Here is a 17,105-nt window from a genome sequence, read left to right as displayed (position 1 = left end):
ACGCATGCAGGCGGGTGCCGCCAGTCACGGCACGGGCACTGAAGAAACAGCACGAGCAGGCTGTTTCTTCAATGCGCATGCACCGATGATGTCAGCAGCAGCGCATATAGTGAATATCTCCTAAACTGTTTTTTTATAGTACCTACAGGTAAGCCTTAATATAGGCTTACCTGTAGGTACAGTTGGTATAAACAACACAACTGTCAGAAACCATGAAATCAGGCTGAGACAGGAGTACAGTTAAATCACATTTGTTTAATAATAGAAGTAAAAAGAACAAACTTAGTCAAAACATAGCCAAAGTTCAGTAACCGGAACAGATAGTCAGCCAAGCCAGAAGTCAGGGATCAATGTAGTGGAACAGTGTGACGGGAGTTACTTTTGGGCACAGGGTGACTGAGAAAATATATCTTGAATTACTTAAAATGACAGTAATAATTATCCACAATCTCTCCCAGGATATATGTCTTGGTTTGTTTGATTCTGAACTCAACATGTTAGTTGAGAGAGCTGATCACATTGGCCTCTAGAACTGGGTAGGAGCTGGACAATCTACTCCTACTATAGTTTGTTGCCTACAAGGCTGAGGAGGGGAGGGAGATATTTTGTAATTCTGTTTGTATTGTTAATTGTAATTAGCTCCTGCTATTGTCAGAAGGTGTCCTGTGTTTATACTAATGTGTGAAGCTCGGTGACAACAAGTCTGACCTGTAGTGAAATCCTGATTAATCATACAATGCCCAGGAGGGCACGGAGTCACATTGGCTGCTTTAAGGGGTTAGTTAATTAGTTCATGTTAATTCTGCTTATGGTTACAGTTGTATTGTTAGAGTAAAATGAGCAGGAGGGGACCTCCTCTTTTATTGTATAGAAGACTGTATTCTGGTTCTAATAAAAAAAGAGTCTGATTCCTGTTTGACCCTCCATACATAGCCTCGTCTCGTACTTGGGGGGAAGAATTATTCATATGGGTTTCTTGTTTGGCTGATTGGAGTGTTCAGTTGCTGCCTTTGTGTTTGGAAATGGAATGTCCTTAACCCCTTTCATACTCAGGGTGTCGTTACAAATAGCAAGCAGGATCTGGAGCCAGAAGGGATCAGGAGAGCGTTTCTGTGATGTTGACCCAGGTGAAGGCAGAGCTCCTCTGGACTGGACAGCTTAAGTAGGCAGGACTGACCAGCAGGATATCATCAACAGCTGAGTAACTGTGTAGAGAGATGGGAGCTGGCAATTAGCCGACAGCTGAGCGGCCAGCTCAGAGAAGGAAGGGCTGAGCCCATCCCTGACTGTACCCCCTCCTCAATGACCCCTCACCCCAGGCTTGATTGGAAAACGTCTATGGAAATCATGGAGGAGGACAGAGGCTTGTACGTCTGAGGATGAGACCCAAGAGCGTTCCTCTGGACTGTACCCTTTCCAATGCACCAGATACTGTATGCACCCACAGAACCTACGGGAGTCAACAATGGACTGTACTTCATACGCCTCATGGTTCTCAACCTGTACGGGGTGAAGACGTGGTACAGAGGTGGTAAAGTGGTTGCAGACCAAAGGTTTTAATAAGGAGACATGAAATACATTCAAAATACGCATATTAGAAGGAAGGTCTAATGCGTAAGCCACTGGGTTAATCCTGCGAAGAAAACAGAAAGGCCCAATAAACTGAGGTGAGGGAACACAAAGTCAGAGGTTGTGAGATGACAGCCAGACCCTGTCCCCAACCTGGTAGGAAGGCGCAGGCAGGCGTCTGCAGTCAGAATAGAGTCTGTACCTATCATTAGCATGACGCAAAGCCTCCTGGACTTGTGCCCAAGTGGAACAAAGACCACGGAGATGCTCCTCTAATGCAGGAATACTCTGCGGAACAAATGAGTCAGGCAACATGGAACGTTGGAAACCATAATTCGCCATAAACGGGGGCAATCGGGAAGCAGAATTCAAGGCACTGGTGTAAACAAACTCTGCCCGCAGTTATAGGTCTGACCAGTTGTTATGATGGTAAGAAATATAGCAACGTAGGATTTGCTCCAAGGACTGGTTGGCTCGTTCTGCGGCCCCATTAGACTGCGGGTGATACGCAGAGGAAAAAGCAAGCTGAATTCCCAACTGTGCACAAAAGGCTCACCAGAACTGGGACACAAACTGACTACCCCTGTCCAAGACAATCACCTTGGGTAGCCCATGTAAGCGAAAGATCTCCCGAGCAAAAATGGAAGATAGTTCCTTAGAAGTGGGTAGCTTCTTAAGTGGAATACCATGACACACATCTTTGAGAACCGGTCAACCACCATATGGATAACTGTGTTGCCCTGGGAGTTGGGTAACTCCACAATGAAATCCATAGACAGGTGGGTCCAGGGCCTCTCTTCATTGGGTATGGGTTGTAGGAGGCCCACTGACTGGAAGATGTCGTGGAGTCTTACTCTGAGCACACACGGAACAGGCAGCTACAAAGGCAGTTACATTAGCACATAGACTAGGCCACCAGAATTGTTGGAAAATGGCCCAAACGAGTTGATTCTTCTCAGGGTGGCCAGCTGCCTTGGGAGAATGATAAGTCTGGAGCACGGCAGTATGGAGACTCTCTGGGACAAAGCAGCGGTCACAAGGTTTCTCAGGAGGAGCATGGACCTGAGCAGCAAGAATTTTGTCACCCAAAGGAGAAGTGAGACTGGTGTGAACCGTAGCCAGAATACGATCAGGAGAAATCACATGAACCGGAAACAACTCCAACTTGGAAGAGAAAGAAAATTGTCATGACAAGGCCTCAGCCCTTACATTCTTAGTACTTGGTAAGAATGAGACAATGTAATTGAAACTTGACAAGAAAAGAGCCCATCGTTCTGGGAGAGAGGCGTTTAGCCTCAGATAAGAATGTGAGATTCTTGTGGTCAGTAAGAATGAGAACAGGCACAGTGGTACCTTCGAGGAGATGTCTCCATTCTTTCAGGGCTAAAATGATCGATAACAGCTCTCTGTCACCAATCTCATAATTGCACTCCGTAGGTGACAATTTCTTGGAAAAGTAGCCACAAAGATGCATAGCGCTCTCAGAGGTAGGACCTTGAGACAGAAGGGCGCCAACACCAGTCTCAGAAGCATCAACCTCAAGGATAAAAAGTAATATAGGTTCAGGATGTGCCAACAAAGGAGCAGAAACAAAGGCAGCCTTGAGACTCTCAAAGGCCTTAATGGACTCCGGAGACCAACTCTGTGGGTTACTGTCCTTTATGGTGATATCAGTCAGGGGCTTGACCAGAGGGGAGAAGTTATGAATAAACTTCCGATAATAGTTGGCAAAGCCCGGGAAACGCTGCAGAGGATGTAAACCCACCGGTCGAGTGTAGGACTGCCGAAAGTTTCTCTGGGTCCATCGAAAACCAGCAGTGGAAATGGCATAGCCCAGGAATTGAACCTGTTCACGATGGAACTCACACTTCTCCAGTTTACAATAGAGATTGTTCTCTCTTAGTTTCTGAAGCACACGTCAGACATCTGTGTGCTGGCTCTCCAGGTACTTGAAAAATATGAGGATATCATCAAGATAAACCACCACACATAACTGCAACAAATCTCGGAGGACATCATTAATAAATTCCTGGAAAACTGCCGGGGGGTTATAAGGGCCAAAAGGCATTACAAGGTACTCATAATGGCCTGTTCTGGTATTAAACGCAGTTTTCCACTCATTGCCCTCCTTAATCCTCGCAAGATTGTATGCCCCTCTCAAATCAAGCTTCGTGAAAACCATTGCTCTCTTGAGGCGGTCAAATAACTCCGTAATCAACGGAATCAGATAGGCATTCTTAATGGTGAAAAGATTGAGACCCCTATAATCAATACAAGGTCTCAGTTCACTACTCTTCTTCTTCACAAAGAATAAACCAGCACCAGCAGGAGATGAGGATTTGCGGATGAAACCTTGAGAAAGTGTGTCTGCAACATACTTCTCCATGGCCTTATCCTCCAAGACCGACAAATGGTAAACCCGGCCACGAGGGGGTATGGCACCAGGTTGAAGGTCAATTGCACAATCATACGGCCAGTGTGGAGGCAGACCTTTGTCAAAGACATCGCTAAAATCATGGTACTCCTTCAGCAGGGAGGAGAGTGAAGAGGTGCACAGGACCTTGGCTACCTTCTGTAAGCATGTCTTACTGCATTGTGGTGACCAGGAGAGAACCTCAGCATGGAGCCAATCAAAAAAGGGGTTGTGCCTCTGTAACCAAGGATAACCAATGACCAGCGGAAACTTAGGTGAGGAAATAACTTGGAAATGGATTATCTCATGGTGAAGAGCCCCTATGGCAATAGACAACAGAACTGTCACACGGGCAGGCTGTAGAGGTCTCCCGTCAAGAGCCTCAATGGCAAGTGGAGTGTCACGCAGTTGCAGCAGAATTGAGTGCTTCGATACAAAGGCAGCATCAATGAACAGGCCTGCAGCCCCAGAGTCAATTAGAGCCTGTATCTCGACGGACGACTCAGCCCAAGAAAGGATGACTGAAACCAGGGGCTTATCAGGATGAAACAACGCCACCTAAGGTCTGTCCATCACAGGACCTCAAGGTTCGGGCATTCCCTGGACGGGTAGGACAGAACTTCAAAAAGTGACCTGCCTGGCCACAATAAAGGCACAATCTCTCCCTCCTCCTAAAGGTTCTCTCATCCGCAGAGAGAAGCGTGAAAATATGAGGATGGCAAACGTGATCAACTTCTCCAGCTCTGTGGGTATATCTCGGGCTGCTATCTCATCCTTGATGGTATCCGAGAGACCACGAGAAAAAGCAGCCACGAGGGGCTCATTGTTCCACGGAACCTCTGCTGCCAGAGAACGGAATTCAATGGTGTAATCGGCAACAGTTCTCGTACTCTGTTCTATGGACATGAGGCACTTGGCAGCAGAAGCGGAGTGTGCAGGAATGTCAAATACCCTTTTAAATTAAGCCACAAACTCAGGGTAACTCAAGACAACAGGTTTTTGCGTCTCCCATAGAGGGTTTGCCCAGGCCAGGGCTCTCTCAGAAAGCAAAGATATCATGAAAGCTACTTTGCTTCTGTCCATGGAAAACACCTGGGGCAGCATCTCAAAGTATATCTCAACCTGGTTGAGAAACCCTCTACATTGGACTGGATTGCCCCCAAATCACTGGGGAAGTGGAGCGGAACCAAACATACCTCTTATAGAGGTAATACACCAGGCGGGTGCCTGCACAGAGACTGTAGCAGCAGCAGGATCGGCCTGCAACATAAGTTGTATCAGGGCGGCCACAGTGGGAGATTTCAGGTGAGCCGTGTGACTCAGGAGCGTTTGTAACGCCATGGCAAACTGATCCATGTGGTGATCCAGTTTATCCAATCTGGAAAAAATATTACCAACAAGTGGATTGACTGCATCTTCTGAATTCATGGCCTTCACCTACTGTCAGAAACCATGAAATCAGGCTGAGATAGAAGTACAGTTAAATCACACTTGTTTAATAATAAAAGTAAAAAGAACAAACGTAATCAAAACATAGCCAAATTTCAGTAACCGGAATGGATAGTCAGCCAAGCCAGAAGTCAGGGATCAATGTAGTGGAACAGCAAGCAGGATTTGGAGCCAAAAGGGATGTCAGCAAAGCAAGTCTTGAACAGGATCGCAGGAGAATGTTTCTGTGATGTTGACCAAGGCGAAGGCAGAGTTCCTCTGGACTGGACGGCTTAAATACTGTAGGCAGGACTGACAAGCAGGATATCATCAACAGCTGAGCTGAATAACTGTGGAGAGAGATGGGAGCTGGCAATTAGCCGACAGCTGAGCGGCCAGCTCAGAGAAGGAAGGGCTGAACCCATCCCTGACAACAATACAATCTCCTGCACTCGGGAGCTTAGTCAATGAGTAAGTGGTGTAGCCAACCCTTCGGGTAGAATATGAATGTCAATGGTCTTGCTGTCCTCCTCAGAACAATGGTTATCCTTAGAACTGGATTATATAGAAAGAAAAGGAGGGAGCACCGACCTTGTGCATTACCAAAGATAAAATTTATTTAAAATTGTCTCTACGTCTCTAGACACCTGCAACCTGGACCAGATGTTCGGACGAACCAGATGGCATCACAGACGGCTTACGCGTTACAAGGAAGTACCCTCTTCATCAGAGCCACAGCAACAGTAGTTACTATTGCTGTGGCTCTGATGAAGAGGGTACTCCCTCCTAATGCGTAAGCCATCAGCAATGCCATCTGGTTCCTCCTAACATCCGGTCGAGGTTGCAGGTGTCTAGAGACACAGTTCCGAATTGCTGGAGCACTGATAAGCCTTTTTTAAACGTTCGTTTGTGAGTATTACTCTTGTGCGCCCTCTTTTTCTTTCTATATATGGTACAAGTGGTGTAACAGAGTTTACAACCACTTTAATGCGATCTTTATGTTTGCTCTAATGCAGGCTTCTTTATTCATACCTGGTGGGCCTGTCCAGTAGTCCAACGCTGTTGGCAGCAAATGTACCATATCCCACAGCTCTTTTTTCCCTGTTTGCTCCTGCTAAACCTATGCAAAGCTTTTCTCAATCAAAAACCTGAGGGGATCTCTAACTCTCAATTCACTCTCATGACCCATGGCCTCACTGCTGCAAAACAAGTTATAGTGAAGGCTTGGTTATGGCAACATATCACCATGTTTGAGGTTAAATCCCAATTCCACTGGACCAAGAATAATGAAGAACTGACTGCTTGACTTCAGTGCACTATGGCCACATTCTGGGACTCCTGGTCCTCTACCTATCTTCAATGGGACTTTGATTGCTGTCTCCTGTTACTGTAGGGCCAGGAACTTTGGACCTCGGGGCCCCCCAACCAATTCTTCCCCCTCCCTCCACCTCTTTTCCCTTCTCCCTCCTTCTTCCTTTCTTCTTCCCTTCCTCCCCTCTGTTTTAATTATCTCTTTTTAATTTCTTTACTCTAAGTGCCTTCTGCACCGATCAGCTTCACATTCCATTTTTGTTTTGTTGATCCACATGTGTTTCCCATTAGTGGAACGTAATGTTGAACTATGTGCTACACTGTACATTCTATTTTAACTGACTTAATGTATGTTTTATGTATGTCCCTATCCAATATACTGTATGTACAATTATTTTTGGGGCGAAGCACTGTATGCACCTCCTTTTGCTTTTTTCTTGATAGTTTATAAAAATATGGAACAAGAAAAAAGCACACAAACTTTTTTTTTAAGCATAAACTTTCCTGTACTTTTAAATATTTTGAGTTTTCTACTTTCACCAGTCAATTCAGTCCTTGATAAAAAAAAAAAAAAAAATCAGGTGTAGCAGCCAAAACTACTTAAAAAAAGCTTTTTTTCCAAGGTGAAATTAATTTGATTGAGATTCTGCTGCTGTTTTTTTGCCGAGCTAAATGTAAAAGGTAAAAAAATCAGTTTCACACCGTGATAGTAGGGCAGGACCGATCCTAGGATCACAGACGCCTGGGTGCAGAAATATTTCTGGCGCCCCCACGTGGGCGTGGTCATCTTACCAACTCCTCCCCTTTACAAATGTTTCTATGGCAATGACTCAAACACAGAGATGCTAACCTAAGAAGTCTTTGTTACCCTAGGATCCTCCCATGATCTTTTAACAATAAAGCAAATACAGGAAGAGCGTACACTAATGAGACCTGGAGGGGAGTGTCTCTGATGCACACAGAGAGGGCTTCTGTTAGAGAGTCTGTTAGAAAGAGCCCCCAGATATGGTCAGATAATGCGGACATATTACAGGAGATGGTCAGAGACTGCAGACATGTTACAAGAGATGGTCAGAGACTGCAGACATAGTACAGGAGATGGTCAGAGAATGCGGACATATTACAGGAGATGGTCAGAGACTGCAGACATACTACAGGAGACGGTCAGAGACTGCAGACATGACACAAGAGATGGTCAAAAACTGCAGACATGACACAAGAGATGGTCAGAGACTGCAATCATAGTACAGGAGATGGTCAGAGACGGCAGACATAATACAAGATTTGGCCAGAGACTGCAGACATAATACAAGAGATGGTCAGAGACTGCAGACATGTTACAAGAGATGGTCAGAGACTGGTCAGACTACAGACATAGTACAGGAGATGGTCAGAAAATACGGACATATTACAGGAGATGGTCAGAGACTGCAGACATGTTACAAGAGATGGTCAGAGACTGCAGACATACTACAGGAGATGGTCAGAGACTGCAGACATGTTGCAAGAGATAGTCAGAGACTGCAGACATGTTACAAGAGATGGTCAGAGACTGGTCAGACTGCAGACATAGTACAGGAGATGGTCAGAGAATACGGACATATTACAGGAGATGGTCAGAGACTGCAGACATACTACAGGAGACAGTCAGAGACTGCAGACATACTACAGGAGACAGTCAGAGACTGCAGACATTTTACAAGAGATGGTCAGAGACTGCAGACATACTACAGGAGACAGTCAGAGACTGCAGACATGTTACAAGAGATGGTCAGAGACTGCAGACATAGTACAGGAGATGGTCAGAGACTGCAGACATAATACACGAGATGTTCAGAGACTGCAGACATAATACAAGAGAGGGTCAGAGACTGCAGACATAGTACAGGAGATGGTCAGAGACTGCAGACATAGTACAGGAGATGGTCAGAGACTGCAGACATAATACACGAGATGGTCAGAGACTGCAGACATAATACAAGAGATGGTCAGAGACTGCAGACATGTTACAAGAGATGGTCAGAGACTGCAGACATGTTACAAGAGATGGTCAGAGACTGCAGACATAGTACAGGAGATGGTCAGAGACTGCAGACATGTTACAAGAGATGGTCAGAGACTGCAGACGTGTTACAAAAGATGGTCATAGACTGCAGACATAGTACAGGAAATGGTCAGAGAATGCGGACATATTACAGGAGATGGTCAGAGACTGCAGACATACTACAGGAGACGGTCAGAGACTGGAGATATAATACAGGAAATGGTCAGAGACTGCAGACATGTTACAAGAGTTGGTCAGAGACTGCAGACATGTTACAAGAGATGGTCAGAGACTGCAGACATGTTACAAGAGATGGTCAGAGACTGCAAACATAGTACAAGAGATGGTCAGAGACTGCAGACATAATACAAGAGATGAGCAGAGACTGTAGACATGTTACAAGAGATGGTCAGAGACTGCAGACATGTTACAAGAGATGGTCAGAGACTGTAGGCATAGTACAGGAGATGGTCAGAGAATGCGGACATATTACAGGAGATGGTCAGAGACTGCAGACATAATACAAGAGATGGTCAGAGACTGCAGACATGTTACAAGAGATGGTCAGAGACTGAAGACATACTACAGGAGACGGTCAGAGACTGCAGTTCCTATGGACGTTAGTAGATAATGGCCGATCGGCCCTCTCACCTGACCCAGCGATACAGCAACAACGGTTCCTCTGATCAGGAGTCAGCTCACTCTGAATAGCCCGTGGCGACTCCGTTGGGTAGAGCCCAGATCTGTATTACTGCAATGACTGCATTCCTTTCTCCGCCAGGGATGGCACTAGGCTGTGTGGCTTTCCCTCTGGTGGCGCAGGGCAGCAGGGTTCTCTCTCTGATGATGTTCTCTCAGCACTGTCCTCTCCCTCTGGAGTCCTGGGTGTACTTCCCTGAAAGCTTTCCTGGGCTCCTGGCTCTCTCTCCCATTCAGCTGAGCATGCTGTGTGGGCTGCAGTTTCCGTGTTACAGTGGGGCTGCCAGTCCTCGGGACTACATGTCCCACAATCCTCTTCTTTGCTCCTTTTTTTTTCTTCCCTGGCCGATATGAAGGCGGGGGAAGAAACATATTGCGCCGCTTACTAGTACAGCAGCGCACACAAGGAGGAGAGGGAGAAGGGAAATAAGAGCCCACGGCTGCAGTGGCGTCTCTAGGGTTGGTGTCACCCAGTGCGGTAAAACATGGTGTCACCCCCTCCACCAACTATAGTCGCCCCTCAGTACAGACCCCCCTCCACTAAGTATAGACCCCACTTCGTCAGTGCAGACCCCCACTAAGTATAAACCCCTCTCTTAGTACAGACCCCCCATCAGTATAGACCCCCAGGACAAAACACCCCCCTCTATCAGTATAGACCCCCCTCAGGACAAACCACCCTCCTCCATTAGTACAGACCCCCCAGAACAAACCACCCCCCCTCCATTAGTACAGACCCCCAGAACAAACCACCTCTCCTCCATTAGTACAGACCCCCCCAGAACAAACCACCCCCTTCTATTAGTACAGACCCCCCAGAACAAACCACCCCCTCCATTAATATAGACCACCCAGAACAAACCACCCCCCTCTATTAGTACAGACCCCCAACAAACCACCCCCCTCCATTAGAACAGACCCCTTTAGCCAAACTACCTCCCCTACATTAGTACAGACCCCGCAGGACAAAACCACCCCCCCTCCATTAGTACAGACCCCCAGGACAAACCACCCCCCCTCCATTAGTACAGACTCCCCCAGGACAAACCACCCCCTACATTAGTACAGACCACCCAGGACAAACCACCCCCCTACATTAGTATAGACCCCCCGGGACAAACCACCCCCTACATTAGTATAAACCCCCCAGGATGAAACCACCCCCCCACATTAGTATAGACCCTCCAGGACAAACCACCCCCCTACATTACTATAGACCCCCCCAGGACAAACCCCCCCTACATTAGTATCAACCCCCCCAGGACAAACTACCCCCCCTACATTAGTATAGACCCCAACCAGGACAAACCAATCCCCCACCTTACTATATACCACCCAGGACAAACCACACCCCCCTACATTAGTATAGACCCCCCCAGGACAAACCACCCCCCTACATTAGTATAGACCACCCAGGACAAACCACCCCCCTACATTAGTATAGACCCCCCGGGACAAACCACCCCCCTACATTAGTATAGACCCCCCAGGATGAAACCACCCCCCCCCCACATTAGTATAGACCCTCCAGGACAAACCACCCCCCTACATTACTATAGACCCTCCAGGACAAACCCCCCCTACATTAGTATCAACCCCCCAAGGACAAACCACCCCCCCTACATTAGTATAGACCCCAACCAGGACAAACCAATCCCCCACCTTACTATATACCACCCAGGACAAACCACACCCCCCTACATTAGTATAGACCCCCCCAGGACAAACCACCCCCCTACATTAGTATAGAGCCCCCCAGGACAAACCACCCCCCCTACATTAGTATAGACCCCCCAGGACAAACCACCCCCCTACATAAGTATAGACCCCCCAGGACGAAACCACCCCCACTACATTAGTATAGACCCCCAGGACAAACCCCTCCCCCTACATTAGTATAGACCCCCAAGGACAAACCCCTACCCCTGCATTTCTTTTTTTTTTTTGGAGCCATAGATTATTATATTTACGCTGGAGTGATAAAGGACAGATTGCTAAACTATTCAGATGCCAAACTGCATATTAGCACATTAACATTGGTAAACAGCTATTTATTTATTAACATTCACAGATTTATTCATTAAAGCTTTAAAAACAGTCTGGAATAGTTCCATTTTGATTCACACTCTGGTCTAATATTGAGTTTTGCAGTATCTGAAGTATTAATCAAAGTTCTGCCAGTACAAACATAATGTTGATATGTATCCAAGATTAAAAAAAAACAAAACAAATTCATCTATATTTAACCAGAACTTGAAAATGAATCAGTAGTTCTGTACATATTTCATGCCTGTGTGTTTTATTGTAATAAATTTTCCATGGTGCCCCCAAACTGAATTCCCCTGGTATCACTGCCCACAGCATTTTAAAAGGAGTGAATTTGTCTTCCAACTATAGAATTTTACTTTCTTGGCTGAGTGTTGTGCTCCATCCATTAGAGTGAAATGTTCTTGTAGAAGACTACAACATTCAAAATTCTACATTCATTATGTGGGACTCATAAGATATTCTTTTAGCGGTAAAGAAAACCTGTGATTGAAAAATATGGGGATTGCTAGGGCTGATATCTCCTTCTGAAAATATCTGTTGCTTTCTTGGCAGTCCTGCTGACCCTCTAATTTCAGTACTACCCAAGACACTCTCCTGGAACAAATTAACAAATAACTTTTCTTTTATTTTCTATGCATGCATACTTGTTCCAAGTTGATGACTCAGAAAACATTCAGGCCAGTGGCTAAGCACTACTAAGCTATCGGCCTGTGTACAAAGGTTCTTAAAGTTCTGCGCCAGACTTCCACCACAAAAAAATACCACCACCTGCTTATAATTAATCACTGTAGAAAAAAAAGTTAAAATCCCTTTTGACTCATCTTAATCCATGGTCAGATAACACTCCAGGTCCTGACTGTGATATCTTCTAGACTGCAGCGGAGGGAGGTTCTTATTTGGTTGCTCACATCTCTGCCTGAATGATATATACACATCCTATTAGCTGTATATTGGCAAGGTCCTCTTAGGCTACAAAAGTCTGCAACAGCATGATGATCTCACAACAATGGGACCATTGGGCACAGACTGCAGCGCTAGATCTTCGGTCTCCACCACTGTAGTAGATCGCCAGAGTCAAATAAGATTAAAAAAACTGCTCTGTGGGGCTTGTGTAATGGTGGGAGAAAGGAGGAGGCATGGCAAGGATGGAAACACTTTGCTTTTTCCCAGAGATGGGCTTTAAATTTAAGTGTGTGTTATATTGTATAATTGGTAAATAACTACTTTCTTATTTACTTCCTTTAGCAAGTGTGGACGTTTTTGCACGTGCAATCCAATCATGGTGGCCTGTAAAGGAGTATGGACCCAACCCTTTTGGAAGGCAGTCACTGGTGAATTTCTGGCTATGCTCATATTTGTTCTTCTAAGCCTTGGTTCAACCATTAATTGGAGTAAAAAAGAAAACCCTCAACCTGCAGATCTGGTCCTTATTTCACTTTGCTTTGGACTAAGCATTGCAACCCTAGTGCAATGTTTTGGACACATAAGCGGAGGCCACATTAACCCCGCAGTTACAATTGCAATGGTTTGCATGAGGAAGATCAGCCTTGCAAAGTCAGCTTTTTATATCGTTGCACAGTGTCTGGGTGCCATTGCAGGAGCTGGAATCCTCTATGTAGTTACTCCATCTGATGTTGCTGGAGGATTAGGAGTTACTGAGGTAATCACCAATTCTAATCTATTATTTAATCTAACAGAGAAGCCTTTATTTTTTGTTTAATATTTTGTGATGCAAGCAAGCATCTAATTCTGCACAGCAATTTTTTTCAAAGCACTTGTAAAACTGCATCATGCCCCCAACCCCAACTTTTCAAAACCAATAATTTAGATTTAAGCCTTAATTATTTAACTCATTTGCATGCAGTCCTTCCTAATAATCTAATAACCAATCAGTGATGTGCCGCCTGGAGATAGAGCACTTGTACAGCGAATCCTTTTAAAAGCGTGTTATTATCTGTAACTAAAGGAAAGGTCTACTTTGCCAACTAAATGATGTTCGCATACTGGCAAAAACTGAAATGCTGTTTCCTCACTTTATGGCAAACAAGGGGCATTCCGCACAAGATTTGCACAGAGAATTCCTACAGAAATGACATATTGATTTTGTGACTGGCTCACTGCTTTTCCTAGAAGCCTGCACACAGCTGGAAGCCAAATTAGTGGCAACTTGTGCAATAGGATTTTAACAGTTAAAGGAATGCAGATGGTGCTCTCTTTTTGATTACAACAGGTATTGCTCAGGTTTTAATAATGAAGTAAAACCTTCCCACTCTCTCACTTTAGAGTTTCAAGAAAGGACCCTGTAAGGAGTGTGCAATAAAGTAAAATGTGCAAAATGGTAGCAACAGGAAATTGGGATTATGGCGGTGCTCAAAATAAAGACATATACATGAATAATAAAATTTAAGGTTTTATTACATAAAACATCAACATAAAGGACCTCTCAAAAACCATGACAAATGTCTTTTTCGTGTCTAGCTTTCTTTTCTTTATATATACATTTTTGTACATGATGAGAAATCATTTATGATTGATTACTATCATTATCTCTATTGTTACTAGAGCTGTATGGATAATTGTGGTCTCTAAATAATTCCCTGAAGTAGCCAATGTTGGCAAAACATGTTGGGATATAACATCTACTGCTGACCACCTCTGTTATATGGACATCAGCGACCAGTAAAAATATTTTTCAATATTCTCTGTCAATCATTTTATTGAACCCTTAATCCTTTTATGTTTTATGTAATAGAACTTTAATTTGGTTATTTATATATATTTCTTTATTTTGAGCACTGCCATAATGCCAATTAACTGTTGCTACCATTTTCCAATTAACAGGGATGAGTTGACGGATATTCTAGGGTCACTCAATCTACTCTCCCAGCTAAAATGTGCAATAGAGTTTCATTTTAAACTTAGATCGGAAGTAGACAGCATGAGGGCTAATGCTTTCGATTAGAAGGAGGCAAATTGTTGTCTATGTTGACTATTATTGACTCCCACAATTCCTTTTTGAGGTCTCCCTTTACCACTCTTATGCAATATTTATTATATGGAGCTCTGTTGACACCCTTTGGAGGACCAGATCAAGGACAGAATCGTGCTGGTTGTTATAGCATAAAAGTGTCTCTTGGCTTGATACCATTTATATTATATACAGTATATTAACATTAGGTAAGAATAAAATGATAACTAAAAATAATAAAAGGAAAAACATTATATTTTACATTTTATACTGTTTCATTTAAATATAGGCCCTCTTGCTTTAGTAATTTTTGTATTTAATACATTCATAGGTGAATGCAAAGCTTTCTCCTGGTCACGGGCTCCTGGTTGAATTGATAATTACTTTCCAGTTGCTTTTTACCATTTGTGCAAGTTGTGATTCAAAGCGCAATGATATCACTGGATCAGTAGCACTAGCAATTGGATTTTCTGTGGCAATAGGTCATCTGTTTGCTGTAAGTATAACAACCATTGTAGATATATTATGAGAACTTCTTTAATGAGCTGACACTATTGTGGGTTAAACATTATAGGAAATATGTTTTAGGGCCCATTCACACCTATTTATTGTGAAAACAGGTGTGTTACCACAGCACATGGATATGTGATATAGTGCACCACAATGCACTAAGGCCGGGTTCTCACTGCTCTGACATAGAAGTCAGATGACTTCCGATCCGACTTTGCCCTACCACTGCATGTCCGTCTTCCATGCAACTTCAATGGACAGGATCCAAACATACCAGGCTCTTTGAGCCCCACACAGTTTATTTTTTATTTTGGCATGGGGTCCTCCCTTAAGACCATACCAGACCTTTCAGATCTGGTATGGATTTTAAGGGGAACCCCATGCCAAAATTTAAAAAAGAATGGTGTGGGGTCCCCCAAAATCCATACCAGACCCTTATCCGAGCATGCAGCCCGGCAGGTCAGGAAAAGGGGGGGACAAGCAAGTTCCCCACCGCCTCCTTGACAATACCAGGCCCCATGCCCTCAACATGTTGGGGGTGGGCGCTTTGGAGCAGGGAGGGTTCTGTGCCCCCCTACTCCAAAACACCTTGGCCCTATGTTGATGGGGACAAGGGCCCCTGGGTGGTGGTTGGGGGGTCTGCTGGCAGGGGGCTTACCAGATCCTGGAACACCTCTTTAACAAGGGGGCCCCCAGATCCCACCCCCTGATGTGAGTGAGTATGGTGTACATTGTACCCCTACCCATTCACCCAAAAAAAGTGTCAAAAATAAATAAAAACAGTACACAGGTTTTTGACAAAGTCCTTTATTAGAAATTAAGAATGTCGTAGCGCCAACGTGTCTTCTTTCCCTGATGATATCTTCTCCCTCAGGTTCTTCTCCCTCCGCTGCCGATGTCTTCTTCCTCCTGTTGTTCTCCCTCCGCTGCTGATGTCTTATTCTACCGGTTCTTCTCCCTCTGTTCTGTTGTCTTCTTTCTCCGGTTCTTCTGCTGGTTCTTCTCCCAATGCTAGATCCTGCAGTTGTGCCAGCTCCATTCTCTGCTGGTTTTTATATATACACGGCCCGGTCGGTGATGTCATAAGCGAACGGCATCTCCAGATGCTGTCACAGGATGCCCATGCCCCATGTCTATATAAGACCCGAGAGAGAATGGAGCTGGCACAACTACGGGAGCTAGCACCGGGAAAAGAACCAGCACTTGATCGCTACCCCCCCTTTCCTGACCTGCCAGGCTGCATGCTCGGATAAGGGTCTGGTATGGATTTTGGGGGGCCCCACGCCATTTTTTTTTTAATTTTGGCATGGGGTTCCCATTCAAGATCATCAGAGCAGAGCATCAAGTCGCATGCCACATATTGGATCAGTTAAGACGATGATCCAACTTGGATGTGACTTACATTCAAATCAATGGCCTGAAATCGTGCCCATGGCTATCACAAGGAATCATTGATTTATACACGCCATGGGACATGTGCTCTCAAAGTCAGAGCGTATATCACACCAGTGTGAACCGGGCCTAAAGTACTTGTATTTCTATGTACCACAACCCAAGATAACAAATTAGCATGTGTTGTGATGCGCTACATTGGAAAAATTGGTCTGTAATTTCCAATTTCTGGTCCATTGTGGTGTGCTGGCAGATCATTCAAATATATAGGCTACCTTAATGCAATGCACAATATTGTGCAACATAATGGGCATTATTGCACCACAAAAAAACAAATGGATGTGACTGAGTGCTTGGACTTTAAATGTATTGAAATTATATATAATATAATGACCTCCCTTGTGCATTCATAAAGTCTCTTCCAGTGTCAGGCTGGGAATAAAATGTAACATTTTTATATTCCCAGCACTAAGAATTTGTCATGGCTGCTGTTAGAAATCATGGGGCCCTGTACAGCCTTTCTGACAGGGCCCCCCCCAGCCCTGCTTATACACTGACTTTACCCCCCTAATCCCTGAGAATTCCCACTTCTTGGGCCCCTCTGTTAAATCTGTGAACTGATGGGGTCCCGGGAAATGTAATTTAAGCCCCGGTAAACAAGTAGGAGCAGGGGTGTGGTCTAGTAAAATCCATTTATTCATTTAGGAAGAAATGAACAATAA

At 44.7% G+C, this 17,105-nt stretch overlaps 1 protein-coding gene across 1 annotated transcript in view; it reads left to right on the top strand.

Moving 5' to 3' along the window:
• Positions 1 to 17,105, top strand: part of AQP4 (aquaporin 4) — a 62,528-nt gene that overhangs the window by 29,526 nt on the left and 15,897 nt on the right. Inside the window, exons 2-3 of the mRNA XM_073631509.1 lie at positions 12,759 to 13,173; positions 14,813 to 14,977. Of these exons, the coding sequence (XP_073487610.1) occupies positions 12,759 to 13,173; positions 14,813 to 14,977 (580 nt within the window). The remainder of the gene's footprint in view (positions 1 to 12,758; positions 13,174 to 14,812; positions 14,978 to 17,105) is intronic.

Source organism: Aquarana catesbeiana, linkage group LG05 (assembly GCF_042186555.1).
Source record: "Aquarana catesbeiana isolate 2022-GZ linkage group LG05, ASM4218655v1, whole genome shotgun sequence".
In the NCBI taxonomy this organism is placed as follows: Eukaryota; Metazoa; Chordata; class Amphibia; order Anura; family Ranidae; genus Aquarana; species Aquarana catesbeiana.
This window is presented reverse-complemented; position numbering and strand designations above follow the sequence as displayed.